Consider the following 15,901-nt stretch of genomic DNA (forward strand, 5'->3'; position numbering starts at 1 on the left):
CCTGGTGGTGCCTCTTCATGTGGGTCCTCATCCCAGACGTGGAGAGATGATGTACATCTCTGCCATGGCTGACGCGCTGCCTACAATGCAGCCACTGGGCTGCTCGGGGATCCTCCGTTGTCTGGAAGTGCTTCCAGATTTCGGAGTAACAGGACAGCCCACACTTCACAGGAGAAGTGCTTTCGGGCCCACCTTGAGGCACCTCCTGTGAGGTGCTCTGGCCGGACACACCGTGTCCCACTCTCGGCCGGGCAGTCGGGGATGGATGAGGCTGAAGGGGCAGAGATGTGGGCTCTTCCACCACAGTCTCTGCCTCTTCCTCCTGCATCCTCTCCTCCTGCACAGCCACGAGAGGCCTGCTGCTGGCCTCAGAGGAAACCGGGGTGGACCTCCCCAGGGGGGTCTCACGGGCAGTTCCTCCAACATCCTCCATGTTCCTGGGGTGATCGTTAGGGATGGAAAAGTCACATGCCCCACGTCCATCCCAGGAGACACCACATGCTGCCCCTCCTCCAGCAGCTGGCTCGCAACCACTGGAGGAGGAGGAGCCTCAGCAGCAGGCCCCTGTCCAGTGCCAGCCCCTGCCTCACGCACCCGGGTTGGTGGTGGCCCTCCAGCAGCTGCGTCAGGAAAGAGAGCCTTGCGAACCCTCTTCCTGTCACCAGAAGCCAGGCTGGTGAATGGCAGCAGCACAGGGGAGGGCCTCCTCCGCTCAGATGGGGGGGCTGCCGCAGCAGTCCCCCACTCCCTCCCCTCCTCCCGTCTAGATTTCTCCCTAACCTTTCCCCTGGGGCCCCTCTCTGCTTTCCTCTCTGCCATCCTTTCCCCTCACGGAAGCAACACTAACTACTCAGAAACCAAGGGAAAACAAAGGTGCACTTTGTTTTCAAGCCCTATCTACCTGCTTCTAAATCTGTTCTTCTTGTGGCTCTGTAACTTGTCTTGGAGATGGTCACTCAAATCTCTTTTTAAACAACCCTATTTATGTTGGGGGACCTGAGCCTGCCAAACAGCTGAATTCCTCCGGAATTGAGCTGGCCCTATACCCCCAATAACAACAAGTGAAAGCCTTATACACTAACAACACTAGTATGCCCGGGCCAGCCTGGCTCCACCACGGGTGCCAGAGATGGGCAGTGGAACCCTAGTTAGGGGGTCAGTAATGAGAAGCCTATTAACAGCTATTCAAAATTTGTATGTAGAAATCAAATATAACCTAACTCTCACTCACTAATGCTTTTCCTGCTGAATCCCTAGTTAATGTTTTAAAAAAACTAATCTTGGTTCCCTGATCAATTAGGTTGAGGGCAATTAGCCACTGAATGCCTACTAACTGGCCTACCTACCTAAGACACTATTTAGCGGGAACAATGTTTCTGTGGTGTGTCTGTGTGGGGTGTGGATGCAGTGTTCTGAAAATGTACCTCCCCCCTCCCAAGCTAGCAAAAACCCACCCCTAAGCCCACCCTGCTGTAAACCCACAGACTCACTTACCAGTCCTGCAGTCCAGCGAAGTTCAGGAAGTCGTGCAGCTGGTCCTCCTCTCCTCCACGATGCTGTTAAGAAAGTTGGAATGTTAACGGAGTCACACACGCTGCACACACAACCCCTAAAAGTCAAGGCCCAGATCTGCTTTGGGCCTAGACAGTCATGAAGCCACTGTGGGGAAGCTGTGCCAGAGGTAAAAGTCAGGTGGCATGCAAGAATCCCCCCCCCAGAAAGGCTAGGCCCAGCCAGTGGAAAAACACAACACACCCACCCTGCAGAGCAGGCCTGTGTGGGCCGGAAACTGGCACACTCGTTTTTAAGACTGGGAAGCATTAAATCAAGCCCACACTCAAGCATAACAAAGGAAACATTAAATCTAGCAAGCACAACAAGCATCATTGAACCCCTCCCACCCCCAAACATTGTCCTCTTGCACAACCTGAAAATGTCCCCCTAGCCCAAGCCATGAAGACCAAACTGAAACATATGCTAGCAGATTTGCCCAGCAGCAGCAATAACTTTCCAAAAAGAGATTTAAAAAAAATCCCTACCAGTCCTCCTCTCCGTATGTCCAGCAGCAAAGTTGATCCTCCACACTCAGAGGTCTCCAGGCCGATGTCCTCCAGGTGCAGTCCAGTCCAGAAGAAGTCCACGAAGGCAGTCTCTCAGCAACAGTCAACTGCAACCTGTTTGTGAAGCATAATTGTAAGTGCCAGCCAGCAGAAAGACACCAGAGCCACCCAGCAGAGCTGCAGGCCCGTGTGTAGTCCAGGAGCCGCCACACTTGTTTAAGAGCCTGGGAAGCATTAGCTCAGGGGCACCAGAAACAGCAAAGCAAGCTAGCAATCCTGTTTGTGAAGCAAAATTGTGATTGTGAGTGCCAGGCCAGCCAGCAGAAAGACACCAGAGCTACCCAGCAGAGCTGCAGGCCTGTGTGTAGTCCAGGAGCCGGCACACTTGTTTAAGAGCCTAGGAAGCATTAGCTCAAGGGCACCAGAAACAGCAAAGCAAGCTACCAATCCTGTTTGTGAAGCATAATTGTGATTGTGAGTGCCAGGCCAGCCAGCAGAAAGGCACCAAAGCCACCCAGCAGAGCTTCTGGACTGTGTAGGCCAGAAGCTGGCACACTCGTTTTTTAAGCCTGGGAAACATTAGCTCAAGCCCACACTCAAGCATAACAAAGGAAACATTAAATCTAGCAAGCACAACAAGCATCATTGAACCCTCCCCACCCCCAAACATTGTCCTCTTGCCCAACCTGAAAATGTCCCCCCAGGCCATGCCAAGACTAAACTGAAACATCTTTCTGCAGAGGCAGGCCACAGCAGTACATTGGCCCAGCATCAATAAATTTACAAAAATTAAAAAAAGATTCCTACCAGGCCTCCTCTCTGGATGTCCAGCACAGTTGATCCTCCAGGCAGATGTCCTCCAGGTGCGGTCTCTCTCCTCTCTCAGTCCTCTCTCAGTCAACAGTCAGTGAGCAACAGAGCTATCCCAGTCTTGCCACAAATTTAAATCCCCTGCTGCAGCCTCAGCCAAAGATTTGAATCTATTGGCTGGCAGAAGGATGCAGCAGTGGAATTGGTGACTCCTAAAGTCCCCCCTCCTTGCATGACCTCCCACACACTCCTACAGTCACCCTCCCTCCTGCTCCCCCTCCCCAACCTGGTCATTTTGGCGGGAATCTCTGCATGCTGTCATTGCTTTGCAAATGCAAAGTGCAATGCTATCAATGCACCTTGCATTTGCAAAGCAAAGGATTCCCTCCTATGCAAGAGGGGTGAGGGGTGAAAGAAGGAGTGAGTCACTCACTCCTTCTCCCCCCCTCCCCTCTTCTAAGAGCCTGCAGGAAGCTTTAGCTTCCAGCAGGATTTTGCTAGACGCTTGCAAAGGCAAACACCTAGCAAAATCAAAATGGTGATTCTCGGTTTCTGGAAAAAAAATGAAACAACCCGAAACGTTTCGGGTACTATTGTTTCGGGTTACCCGAAATGTTTCAGAAAACCCGAAACGTTTCAGATAACCCGAAACAACCCGAAACAGGTTTGTTTCGGGTTTTTTTCGGGTATCTGAAACCCGAATTGCACACCCCTAATTCTAACTCTCGCCAGAACTCTTTTTTTTTTAAAGAAAATTTTATTGTGTAGGTTAAAATAAGTATTACAAATTACATATATCATCCATTTTCCTTTTATCTTCTACATACTGATTGTTTTCCAATTATCACTTGATATAAGCACTTCCCACCCTCCCTCCCCCTCCCTCCTTAGACCCCCATCAGCACTAAAACCTTTTTATTTCTTAACAAATTCCTTCTATTCTATTACTTCTCCCAGTTCTCAAAGGAAAAGTTCTTACATATATTCTAGTTCCATTATCATATACACATCAGTAATTATCTATAGACCATAACTGTCCTTTTACATCCCACTTATTTCCCACATATTCTTTAAATTTTTCCCAATCCTTTACAAATTCATTTGAGCTTTGTTCCCTCAATTTTCTGGTCAGCTTGTCCATCTCCACCATGTACAACAGCTTTCGTATCCATTCTTCAATTTCTGGTACCTCCTCTTGCTTCCAGTATTGCGCATATAGTAGTCTTGCTGCTACTGTCATGTACCATAATAGCGTTCTATCCATTACATTAATTTTTTCCATATTAAGTCCAAGCAAAAACAGTTCAGGGCTTTTTGGCAAATTGCCTTTTATAATTATCAACATTTCTGCATATATCTTAGACCAAAATTGCTTTGCCTTATCGCAAGTCCACCACATATGATAAAAAGAGCCTTCATGTTGTTTACATTTCCAGCACTTATTTGACATAGCATTACTCATATTTGCTAATTTTTTCGGTGTTAAATACCATCTATACATCATTTTGTAACCATTCTCTTTTAAATTAACACATGTAGATATTTTCATAGTATTTTTCCACCAATATTCCCAAACCTCCATTGTAATCTCTTTATTAAAATTTAGTGCCCATTTCACCATTTGTGTCTTGACCACTTCATCTTCTGTATACCATTTCAGTAGCAGTTTATATAACTTAGATATTATCTTTGTTCCCTCTCCAAGTAAAAGATCTTCTAACTCAGAATTTCTGCTTCTAAAACCTATTTTTCTTTTATCTAACTTTAAATGCCCCAATTACCGAAGAAGAAATTTTAAAAGCTATAGATTCAATGAAAATAGGTAAAGCTCCAGGCCCAGATGGAATTTCAGCTAATTTTTTTTAAAATATTGAAAAAAAGATTTGGTGCAAATTTTGCAAAATTTGATGAATGAGATAATGAGAGGAAAAGGATTACCAAAAACACGGAATGAAGCAAATATCTCACTGATTCCAAAGGAGACTCAGGACCTGACAGATGTTAAAAATTACAGGCCTATATCTCTGTTAAATAGTGACTATAAGATTTTTGCTAGAGTCTTAGCGGAAAGGCTGAAGATATTTTTAATGGATTTTGTTGGAGAAGAACAAGCTGGGTTTTTACCTAATAGACATATAAGAGATAACCTGAGAGTTGTTATAGATGCCATAGAATACTACAACAAACATCCTGAAAAAGAGGTGGGCTTTTTCTTTGCCGATGTGGAGAAGGCCTTTGACAATTTTTTTTAAAAAAATTTATTGGATGGGTTTACAAACATAAACATAATCATCATTATCATTTTCCACCCCATTGCATTTTCCCCATCCTTTCCCGCCCCCTTTTCTAGTGACTCCCAGCAGTTTTCCATCCCCAACTTAATCTAAAGAATATATCATATAAATTCTTAAAATCTATAATAATATATATAGCATATATCTAATCTATTTACTTGTATTAACTATCTTAATATAATACTTATCTAAATTAAGAGTATGAAAATTATATAAGTATATAGTAAGTACATATATATATATATATATATATATATATATATATATATATATATATATACTCCCTATTACCCATACAACCTTGTTATTCAATCTTATACTTTTCCATATGAATATGCTATCTTGCTCTTAACTTTATAATACTACAATACTATAGTTCTATTACTCTATACTAATCCAGTAAAATATAATAATATACCCCCTTTTAACCTTAAGTAAGTTTCTATCTCCCCTTTAACAACTATCCAAAGACCACAATTTCCCCTTCATGTCCCACTTTTTCTCCACATATTTCTTAAATTTTTCCCAACTTAATGTATATTCCAGTACTTCTTGTTCTTTCAACTTCCTTGTTAACTTGTCCATTTCTGCCATAGTCAGAACTTTCAGAATCCAGTCTTCCATAGATGGTATCTCCTGAGTCTTCCACAACTGTGCATAACACATTCTGGCCGCCGTAATCATATAAAATACCATAACTCTGTCCATTTTGTCAAAGTCTTCTAGGTTCATACATAATAACAACAATTCCGGGGTTTTATTTATATTCCTTTGTAAAATATCCGACATAACCTTTACTATATCCCCCCAGAACTGTTTTGCCTTATCACAAGTCCACCACATATGATAGAATGAACTTTCATGCTGTTTACATTTCCAACATTTTTCAGACATCTGACTATTACCATTGGCCAACTTCTTCAGTGTTAAATACCATCTATACATCATTTTATAAACATTTTCACGCACCGTGGTACATGCTGAAATTTTAACTGTATTTTTCCATACCTTTTCCCAGGCTTCCATTGAAATTTCCCTATTACAATTTATTGCACATTTAACCATCTGAACTTTAACGACCTCCTCCTCTGTGAACCATTTCAATAATATCTTATATATTTTAGAAATCATTTTCTTCCCTCCCTGAAGCAAGCCATTCTCAATCTCAGAATTTTGTAGTCTGAAACCATTTTTCCTTTTGTCTTTCTCATACAGATCTTTTATCTGCATATATTGAAACCATCCATATTGGAATGGCAATTCATCATTACCTTTAAGCAAATAATTGTTCTGTTTTATCTCAAGAATTTCTTTATATGTCAACCAGTCTTCCCCTGCATATTCTGTTCTTGGATTTACTACTTCCGCAGGGATAATCTACATTGGTATAGTCTCTTCCATATATTTCTTGTATTTCATCCATACGGCAAACAAGCTTCTTCTTACGTAAAAACATAGAGTCTGCTTTTACTTTGTCATACCATAGATATGCATGCCATCCAAATAGTTTATTATATCCTTCCAATGCTAACAGCTTCAAATGCTTCAATGTCAACCATTCCTTTAGCCAGTCCAAACATACCGCGTCATGATATAATTTAAAAATTGGTAATTGTAAACCTCCTCTTTCTTTTGCATCATACAGTACTTTCATTTTAACTCTGGGTTTCTTTCCAGCCCAAACAAAGTTTAACATCGTTCTCTGCCACTTTTCAAATTGTTTACTATCTTTAACAATAGGTATTGTCTGTAGTAGAAACATCATTCTTGGAAGGACATTCATCTTGATTACTGCAATACGACCTAACCATGACAAATTCATTTAATTCCATTTAATCATATCTTTGTCTATTTGTTGCCATAACTTGTCATAGTTATTCTTATATAAATCAATATTTTTTGCTGTCACTTCCACTCCCAAATATTTAACTTTGTTCACAACTTCACATTCCACCTTATCCATCAACTCCTTTTGTTGTTGTTTAGTCATATTTTTACACAATATTTGGGACTTCACCTTATTTATTACAAATCCTGCTAAATCTCCAAAGTCTTTCATTTTCTTCATCAATTTAGGCATGCACTCTATTGGATCCTCCACTGTCACCATTATATCATCAGCAAAAGCTCTCACTTTATATTCAAATCCTTTTGTCCTCAGTCCTTTTATTGAATTATCTTCTCTTATTTGCCTAAGTAAAATCTCCAGTACCATTACAAACAGAAGTGGGGAAAGCGGACACCCTTGTCTTGTCCCTTTTCTTATTTCCAACTTTTTTGTTACATCCGAGTTAACAATTATATTTGCAGATTGGTTTTTATATATAGCCTTTATTGCTTGTATAAATTTCTCTCCCAACTGCATCTTCTCCATTGTTGCAAACATACAATCCCAGTTCAAATTGTCAAACTCTTTCTCCGCATCCACAAAGAAAAAAACAACCTGCTTCCCTGGATTTTTATCATAATACTCAATGGCAGTCAGCAACACTCGTAAGTTATTTTTTATTTGCCTTTCCGGTAAAAAGCCAGCTTGGTCTTCATCTATAAATTCCACTAACCAGACCTTAAGTCTTTCCGCTAATATCTTAGCAAATATTTTATAGTCATTATTAGTTAGAGATATTGGTCTATAATTCTTAACATTACTTAGGTCTAATGTCTCCTTCGGTATCAATGTAATATTAGTCTCATTCCATGTATCTGGCATCTCTGCCCCCTCCAATATCTCATTCATCAGTTTTTGCATCAGTTGTTTCAAATCCTCCACCATCACTTTATAGAATTTTGCTGTAATTCCATCCCGTCCCGGAGCTTTACCAACTGTAGTAGCTTGTATTGCTTGTACCACTTCCATTGTTGTTATCTCAGCACCAAGTTTCTCTTTCAGCTTCTCCGGCACCTTAGGTAAATCAATCATGTCAAAATAGTCTCTTATCTTTTCATAGTCCACTGTTTTTTTCTGGTATAGTTTTGCATAATATTTATAGAATGCTCTCTCAATCTGTCCTTGATCATACAATTCCTTCCCCTCTTCCATAATTTTACTTATTGTTCTTTTTTCTCTCTTTTTCTTCAATTGCCACGCCAAATATCTCCCTGGTTTATTAGTTCCTTTGAATGATTTTTGCTTCATTTTCTTCAGTTCCCACTCCACTTCCTTATTTTCCATAACCCTAATTTGTTCTTGCAGTAACTTTATTTCATACAACAATTTCTTTTTACCTGGCCTCTTTTTCAATTGCTGTTCTACTTGAACAATTTTTTCCTGAATCTCTTTTAACTTCATTTCTTTTTTCTTTTTGTCTCTACCATTTAAGTCCATCAACACACCTCTAATTACTGCTTTATATGTGTCCCAAACCTTATGTGTTGACACACCTTTATCAACATTACACTGAATAAAAAACTTTGTTTCTTTTTTTAGCACCTCCACGCATTCTGGGTCCCCCAAAAGATCCTCATTAATTCCCCATCTCCATTTCTTATTTCTCATTCCAAATCTCCACATCACAGGATTATGATCTGAGCTAATTTTCGGTAAAATATCCGTCTCTTTGGTAAATACTGCCAGTTCTTTAGATGCCCAGATCATATCTATTATAGAAAAGGATTGATGGCTAGTTGAGAAAAAAGTATATTGCTTCAATTTAGGATTATATTTTCTCCAAATATCTTCTAAATTTTCTTGTTCCTGAATTTCAAAAAATGACTTTGGTAGTTTCCCCGCCCTTACTTTACTTGATGATGAACTTTTATCCAACTGCAAATCTACCACTCCATTGAAATCTCCAGCTATAATTACTTGATCATAAGTCCATTGTTCCATTTGTTCTCATAAATCTTTAAAAAATATATCCTTAGAGCCATTCGGTGCGTACAATCCAAGTATCAAAAAAAATTTTGCATTACATAAAAATTCCACAGCCAGGTATCTTCCGTTTTTATCAGACACTATTAATTTGGGTTGCAATTCTTCCTTAATATATATAACAATTCCCCTCTTCTTTTGCTTTGTTGCCGAAACAAATTGTTTTCCTAACTTCTTATTAATTAAATATTTAGCATCTTGATCTCTAATATGAGTCTCTTGCAAACAAATCATATTACTCCTTTGTTTAGATAACCAATGTAACACAGCTTTTTGTTTAGAGGGTGAATTAAGTCCATTAACATTCCATGAAATTAATTTGTACTCCATAATTATAATCTGGATGAGCTAGGAAAGTCTTTTCCATTCTCCATCAGAAAGACATCCATTGCATATTTTGACTTAATCACTTGTCTTCCTGATTGGAATTCAAAAGTCACTCCTTCCGGCAACTCCCATCTATATCTAATTTCAGCTGCCTTCAGCTTTTGTATCAAATCTCTATATTTTTTCCGATCCTGGAGTACTTTTCTTGGTACTTGGTACTTTTTCTTGGTACTTTTCTTGGTAATTCGAACCCGTGTCCCAGCTATTTCCAGTGGAGTTTCAAAATGCCTTCTAATAATTTCCTCCTTCATTCTCCTTGTGGTCAATTGCACAATAATATCTCTTGGTAAATTCTTTTGTTCTGCATACTTTGAGTTGACTTTGTACATGATGTCCAAGTGTGTCATCATTTCCTCCTCTGTTTGTCCCCAAAATTTTGCCAATATTTCAGCTACTTGTTTCAGAGCAGATCCATCCATTTTTTCCGGCACAGCCCTCATACGAATTTGTCTATCCATTGCTTTACATTCCATCATCACAATTCTTTCGCCCATACCCATAGTCTCTGTCTTTATAGCCTCTGTTTTTTTCTCCCCATCCTGCACCATCTGTTGCGTTTCTTGCACTTTTTGTTGGATGTTCTGTAAATCTGTTTTTATTGCCTCCATCTCTTTTTTAACCTCTGTTATTTCCGACTTAATCACTTCTTTTATTTCCGTCATTAAAGTTTGCTGTAATTGTTGTACCATTTCCCGAATCTCTTTATTTCCCTCCATTATTTTCTTATCCAAATTCTCCATGGTGGCCTGCCAATCCTTTTCTTTTTTGGAGGCCATCGGGCTTGCCTTGGGTCCCCACGAATCTGCTCTCTTTCTTAACTCCGTCTTCTTTTTAATTCAAGTCTCTATTCTTATATATCAAAATTTTAAACGTCTGCCCTCTGTTAAAATGGCTGTTGAGGCTTCCCTTACCCTTAACATGTCAGGTGATGTTTCTCTATGATATAAAATGTTGGGCGATCTTTCTCTATGGTAATAATGTCACTACAGTAATCTTCCCTTACTTTCAATGGTGGGCCCTTTACTTCCGCTTCCTCTCCCTTACTTTCAATGGTGGGCGTTTCACCCCCTCTTCCAGCATTGTTTTCCTTCTGGCTCTTCCAGCTCTTCCTGACCTCTCCCTCGCCGCTCTGTCTCTGTCTCCTCTCCATCTATTATCCTCCACTTCCTGTCTCTTGGCGCGTCTTCTAATTCTCACGATCTGCCCTCCACGTCGCTATCTCCCCAACCACAGGTATGCAAAACAATATTCTTTCTTAGCTCCTTTTAGCTTTTTCTCGTTCTCAAACCTCAAATTAAACTGCTCAGTTCTTTGGTATGCTTTTTCAGCTTAGTATCCCAGTCTTTCATTCTTTTAAAAAATCGGTCTTTGCTCAGTAAAACAATCCATTGGGGGAGATAGTAATCTTAACTTAGCACAAACTTCTTGGGTTGTACTCACTGCTTCAAATGTCCAATTCTGTCCAATTCTGTTCCTGGGGCTTGGGGAACAATGAGCCTATGCCAATTTAATGACTCCAAAGCTGCTGCAGAGATTTTAGCTGCCCTTCTCCAAGGAGGATCTCAAGGCTTGGGAGGAAAGCCCTTTATTCAGAGCCTCCCGCCCTCCAAGACCCTTCACTCTCAGGGCTTCGAGTGTTCCGGCCTGATTTCTAGCTGAAATCAGGAGGCTGTGGGTGATCTGTGTGCCCCACCAGCCAGAAAAACAGCACCTTGGATGATCCGGAGCTCCGGATCACGTCAGTCTTGCCATTACCCCAAACTGGAAGTCCTAAGGCCTTTGACAATTTAAACTGGGATTTTATGTTTTCAACAATGGAAAAGATGGGACTGGGGCAAGACTTTATAGAGGCCATAAAAGCTATCTACCAAGACCAACAAGCGACATTGTGTATAAATAATGACTTAACAGAAAAATTCAAGGTAAGAAAAGGTACACGACAAGGATGTCCACTTTCACCTTTGTTGTTCGTTATGGTTTTGGAAATACTGTTAAGACAGACAAGAGAAGATCATAGTATCAAGGGTATAAGACTTAAAGGTTTCTCTTATAAATTCAGGACATTTGCAGACGATGTGATGTTCATCACTGAAGAACTGGTCCAGACATTACTGCTGTTATTTAATAAGATTAAGGAATTTGGAGATCTGGCAGGCTTTTATATTAACAAATCAAAATCTAAATTGCTCTGTAAAAATATGACGAAAGAGAAAAAGGTGGAGCTAATGAATCGTATAGAATGTGAAGTAGTCCAAAAAACAAAATATTTGGGAATAGAACTAACAATGAAAAATATAGACTTATTTAAGAACAACTATGAAAAACTCTGTTCGCAGTTGGAAAAAGATGTGATAAAGTGGAATAGGTTGAACTTGTCGCTGATGGGGCGAATATCAGTCGTAAAAATGAATGTATTACCAAGAGTGATGTTTTTGTTACAAACAATTCCAATTGTAAAAGAGAAAAAGCATTTTGACAAATGGCAAGGGGAAATTTCAGAATGTGTGTGGGCAGGGGAAAAATCAAGAGTTAAGATGAAAGTGTTATGTGATACAAAAGAAAGAGGTGGGTTACAATTACCAAACTTGAGATTGTATCATGAAGCGATCTGTTTAACATGGTTAAGAGACTGGGTAAACTTATCTAACCACAAGATGTTAACACTAGAGGGCCATAATAATCTTTTTGGTTGGCATGCATATTTATGGTATGATAAATACAAAATGGATGGTATGTTTCAACATTATTATATACGGAAAAATATTTTCTCGGTTTGGCAAAAATACAAAAAATATGTAGGAGATAAAATACCTTTATGGATTTTTCCGGCAGAAGTGATAAAACCACATACAGATTACCAAGGAGAAGATTGGTTAACATACAAGCAAGTATTGTTGATAGAAAAGGACAAAATTAGAATGAAGAAAGAAGATTTATCCTTTAAATATGGATGGCTACAATATAGACAAATTAAACTCTCGCCAGAACTCTTCATCAGGCTAGATGTTACAACTTTTTAAAAAATTAAAAGGAAGAAAAAAAATTTCAGGTCAAGATCTTATGAGCCAGTCTCATCAGCATTTGGTATTAGATTCTTGTGATTTGCTGCTGGTATTAAATTATAGCACTTGCATTCAGAGAAGGAAAAAAATGGAGAGTTGTTTCATTTGAAAAAATAGTGTCCAACAAAGTCATAAGTTTAATAAAATCTAGAGACTTTGTTCTTTTGAGATGTTCCAGGAAGAAGAAATGTCCCACAATATTACAGTAAGATGATTAAGATCCAGTTAACATTCTATTGTGAAAGTGATTTCCTGGGTAGCTTCAGGGTGGGGGGTGGGGAGAGACACTCATGCACATTGATCTCATTCTCCCTTCCCATCAAAAGAGTTAATTAATAATGTAAGGTCTCTCTCTCTCTCCTTGGGATCTGATTGGCATTGTTCAGGAAAACAAGCGCTGCCTTGCAAGGTGAGCCCAGTGCCTGCCTGCTGCTGGAAGTTACAAACTGAAATGAAACACAAATTTTTTGGCAGGATAGACTCGTTACCATTTAGTTTCCTGGCTTTGGTTCAGCATTCCAGGAGCTGCTTTAACGAGTCAAACCAGCAAATTCTGTGTGTATTTTCAGCTCTTCTTATCTGTTACATACACCCCTAATCCATATAGCCTGCTGCTCCTCAGCCCTGATAGACTTGGGAGCCCAGTTTCCAAGAGCATGTCCCACAAAATCTTTGGTGTTTTCCTTTATAAGAAGAGGTTGGGCAATGACAGCTCCTAAGCCACATGGAGCAGGAGCTGGACTAGTCTTTAAGGTGGCACAGGATTTCTGTTTATAGTTACATAAGAAGAGTAAGGAAAAAACCTTTGTTGGTCTATGGCCATCCCTTATCAATTATAGGAATAGTATAATGCATATTTACAGTGCTACAACAAGACTAATTTCAAGTATTTTGTATTTTCCCTTTTTTGTATTTTCCCTTTTATTTTATTTGTATTTTTCCCTTTTATTTTTTCTTTTAAAAAGTACATTTTTAGGGTTGCCAGGCTGTATCTGGCATTCCCCAGGAAGAATCTGGGAGTGGGACCTGGTGCACAGGCATCACACCAGCAGGTGGACATCACTAAATGTCCTTAGCATTTAGCACCTTCACATTTACAGAAACACTATACACCATAGAGTTTTTGTAAAATGCTAGCGCATCCACCATGTCATTTCTAGGTAGTCTGAGTTATCCAGGTCAGGGCATACAATACTAGTTATATTCAAACAATTCACCCTCAATCTTTTCCCATCTGACTTGAGATATGAATTATTTTAGGTAACCTTAACTGCCTAGAACATAAAGTAACAGAATTATCAGGAGAACATGTTCCCAAGTGGTGAGCCTGCACCTGCATTAATAAAAGTAATAAAATTAAACACAGTTGGGGTGCCTTTCTTCTAGCTGGAGGTAAGCTTATTGGTGACTGCATCTAGGTATCAAAATATCTTTGTTTCTGTGCTCAAATTGGAAATGATTTGCTGTACACAGCTCATAAAAATGAACGCATACTGTAGCTGAATTTCTTAAAAATTCCACTCATTTTACTGCCAGGAATATGAGATGCCTGGAACATGAGATGCCATGACAATCATGTAAAGATGACATATTAGGAATTATCTGCTTATTTTATGCACATCTTGCACAACTTCCATAACGACGGATTAATATTTTCTGCACTCATGCTTTCTTTAGAATCCCTTTAAATTATCAGGTGCCACTTTGAGTCATTTAAGAAATAAGAAGTTACCGCCATTATGATAGGTTCATTGAACTCACTTTATTTTCCTTTTAGGTCAAATAGCTTCTTCTGGAAGATGCATAAGGGAAACATCAGCTCAGTGACTGAATTTCTCTTACTGGGTTTTTCTGTTCTTGGAAAAAACCCAACTGTGATTTTCATGATTTTTTCCCTTGTGTATGGCACAATCCTGGTCTTCAACATCACCATCATGTCAGTTATATTGGTTGACCGGACCCTACATAGCCCTATGTATTTTTTGCTCTTTGCATTCTCAGTGTCAGAAACCAGCACCACATTTGTTACCATTCCCAAGCTTCTAGTGACTCTGCTGACAGGGCATCAGTCCATTTCTTTTACTGGATGTGCTATGCAGGTATTTTGGTTCTTTGGCCTGGGAGCAAACAACTGTTTCCTGCTAGTAGCTATGGCTTATGATCGATATGTGGCAATATGTTACCCACTTCAGTACCAAGTCCTGATGAACAATAGGACATGTGCCAAACTGGTAGCTGCTTCATCCGTGATAGGATTTATCATATCACTGAGCATTGATGCCCTAATCTTTCGCTTACCCTTCTGTGGACCCAATGGAATCAGACATTTCTTCTGTGATCTCTCACCTGTTTTGAGACTAGCTTGTACTGACATCTACCTGACAAGTGTTGTGATTGTTATTTTCTGTGCCATTGTTTTGTTGGCAACAGTTATACTGATCATTATTTCATATATCTACATCCTCTCTGCTATCTTAAAGATCCAGTCAAGCATAGGCAGACGGAAAGCCTTCTCTACCTGTGCCTCCCACCTCACTGTAGTGGTAACACATTTTGGTTGTGCTTCTTTTGTGTATTTGAGACCTAAGTCTGTGTCTTCATTAGATCAGGACACAGTGATCTCAGTGGGTTTTGTCTTTCTAACTCCTCTGTTGAACCCAATGATATATAGCTTAAGAAACAAGGAAGTTAAATTTGCCATTAAAAAACTACTAAGAAATTCATTCTGTTTCCAGAAATTCTGAATGATAGGCTCTGTGACAAATATGTAGTTAATATGCAAATTTTGGCAATGGTATACAGCAATAGTTTCCATAGCAGGCAACGAAGAGAAATACTGGTAATTTAAAGGATTTGCAGTGCCATCCTAAGCACTGTTATACTCTTTTAAATCCATTTAAGTCAATGGGCTTAGAATGCTTAGGATAGCACTGTAAATGTCTAATTTAAAGAACAATTTACTTGTTAAAATAATTTGCCATTCTAACGTTACAGGTTTAAGTTAAGTTATCATTGGTATACACCAATGTATTATGGTACAGAGAACACCAATTTAATTTTGCTTTCACAACTTCTTTGTTCTATGTTAATCCTGGGAAACGTGGTATTTGGATTTTTATCACATACATATTGTATTAGCATATTTTCTTCACTTTGAAACCCCTATGACCCTTTCTGACAGTGTGATCTGAGTTGGCAACTAATTATGATCATGATCAAGGCTTATTTGTTCGTGACTCAGGTAACTAGTGCACGCATTTTCATTTCTAGCTGTCAAGCACCGTCTCCCCTCAACCTCCCTTGGATAACTTCATGTTACCCTTGGTCAGAGGTGAAGAGATCCAGCCAGGAAACAAGATGAAGCTGAGGGCATCAAGAGGAATAAGTGTGTTGCTTTTACTTTACTGTGGATGGCTC

At 39.5% G+C, this 15,901-nt stretch overlaps 1 protein-coding gene across 1 annotated transcript; it reads left to right on the plus strand.

Moving 5' to 3' along the window:
- Positions 1–14,283: 14,283 nt before the first annotated feature.
- On the plus strand, positions 14,284–15,228 carry LOC129323528 (olfactory receptor 10R2-like). The gene has a single exon (XM_054970061.1). The coding sequence runs from the start codon at positions 14,284–14,286 to the stop codon at positions 15,226–15,228; it is 945 nt and encodes a 314-aa protein (XP_054826036.1).
- Positions 15,229–15,901: the final 673 nt, after the last annotated feature.

The sequence above is a fragment of the Eublepharis macularius genome, chromosome 2 (genome assembly GCF_028583425.1).
Source record: "Eublepharis macularius isolate TG4126 chromosome 2, MPM_Emac_v1.0, whole genome shotgun sequence".
Taxonomy (NCBI): Eukaryota; Metazoa; Chordata; class Lepidosauria; order Squamata; family Eublepharidae; genus Eublepharis; species Eublepharis macularius.

Excerpts from the sequence above, each read along its gene's own strand:
- LOC129323528 (XM_054970061.1), top strand. The coding sequence starts at position 14,284 with ATGCATAAGGGAAACATCAGCTCAGTGACTGAATTTCTCTTACTGGGT.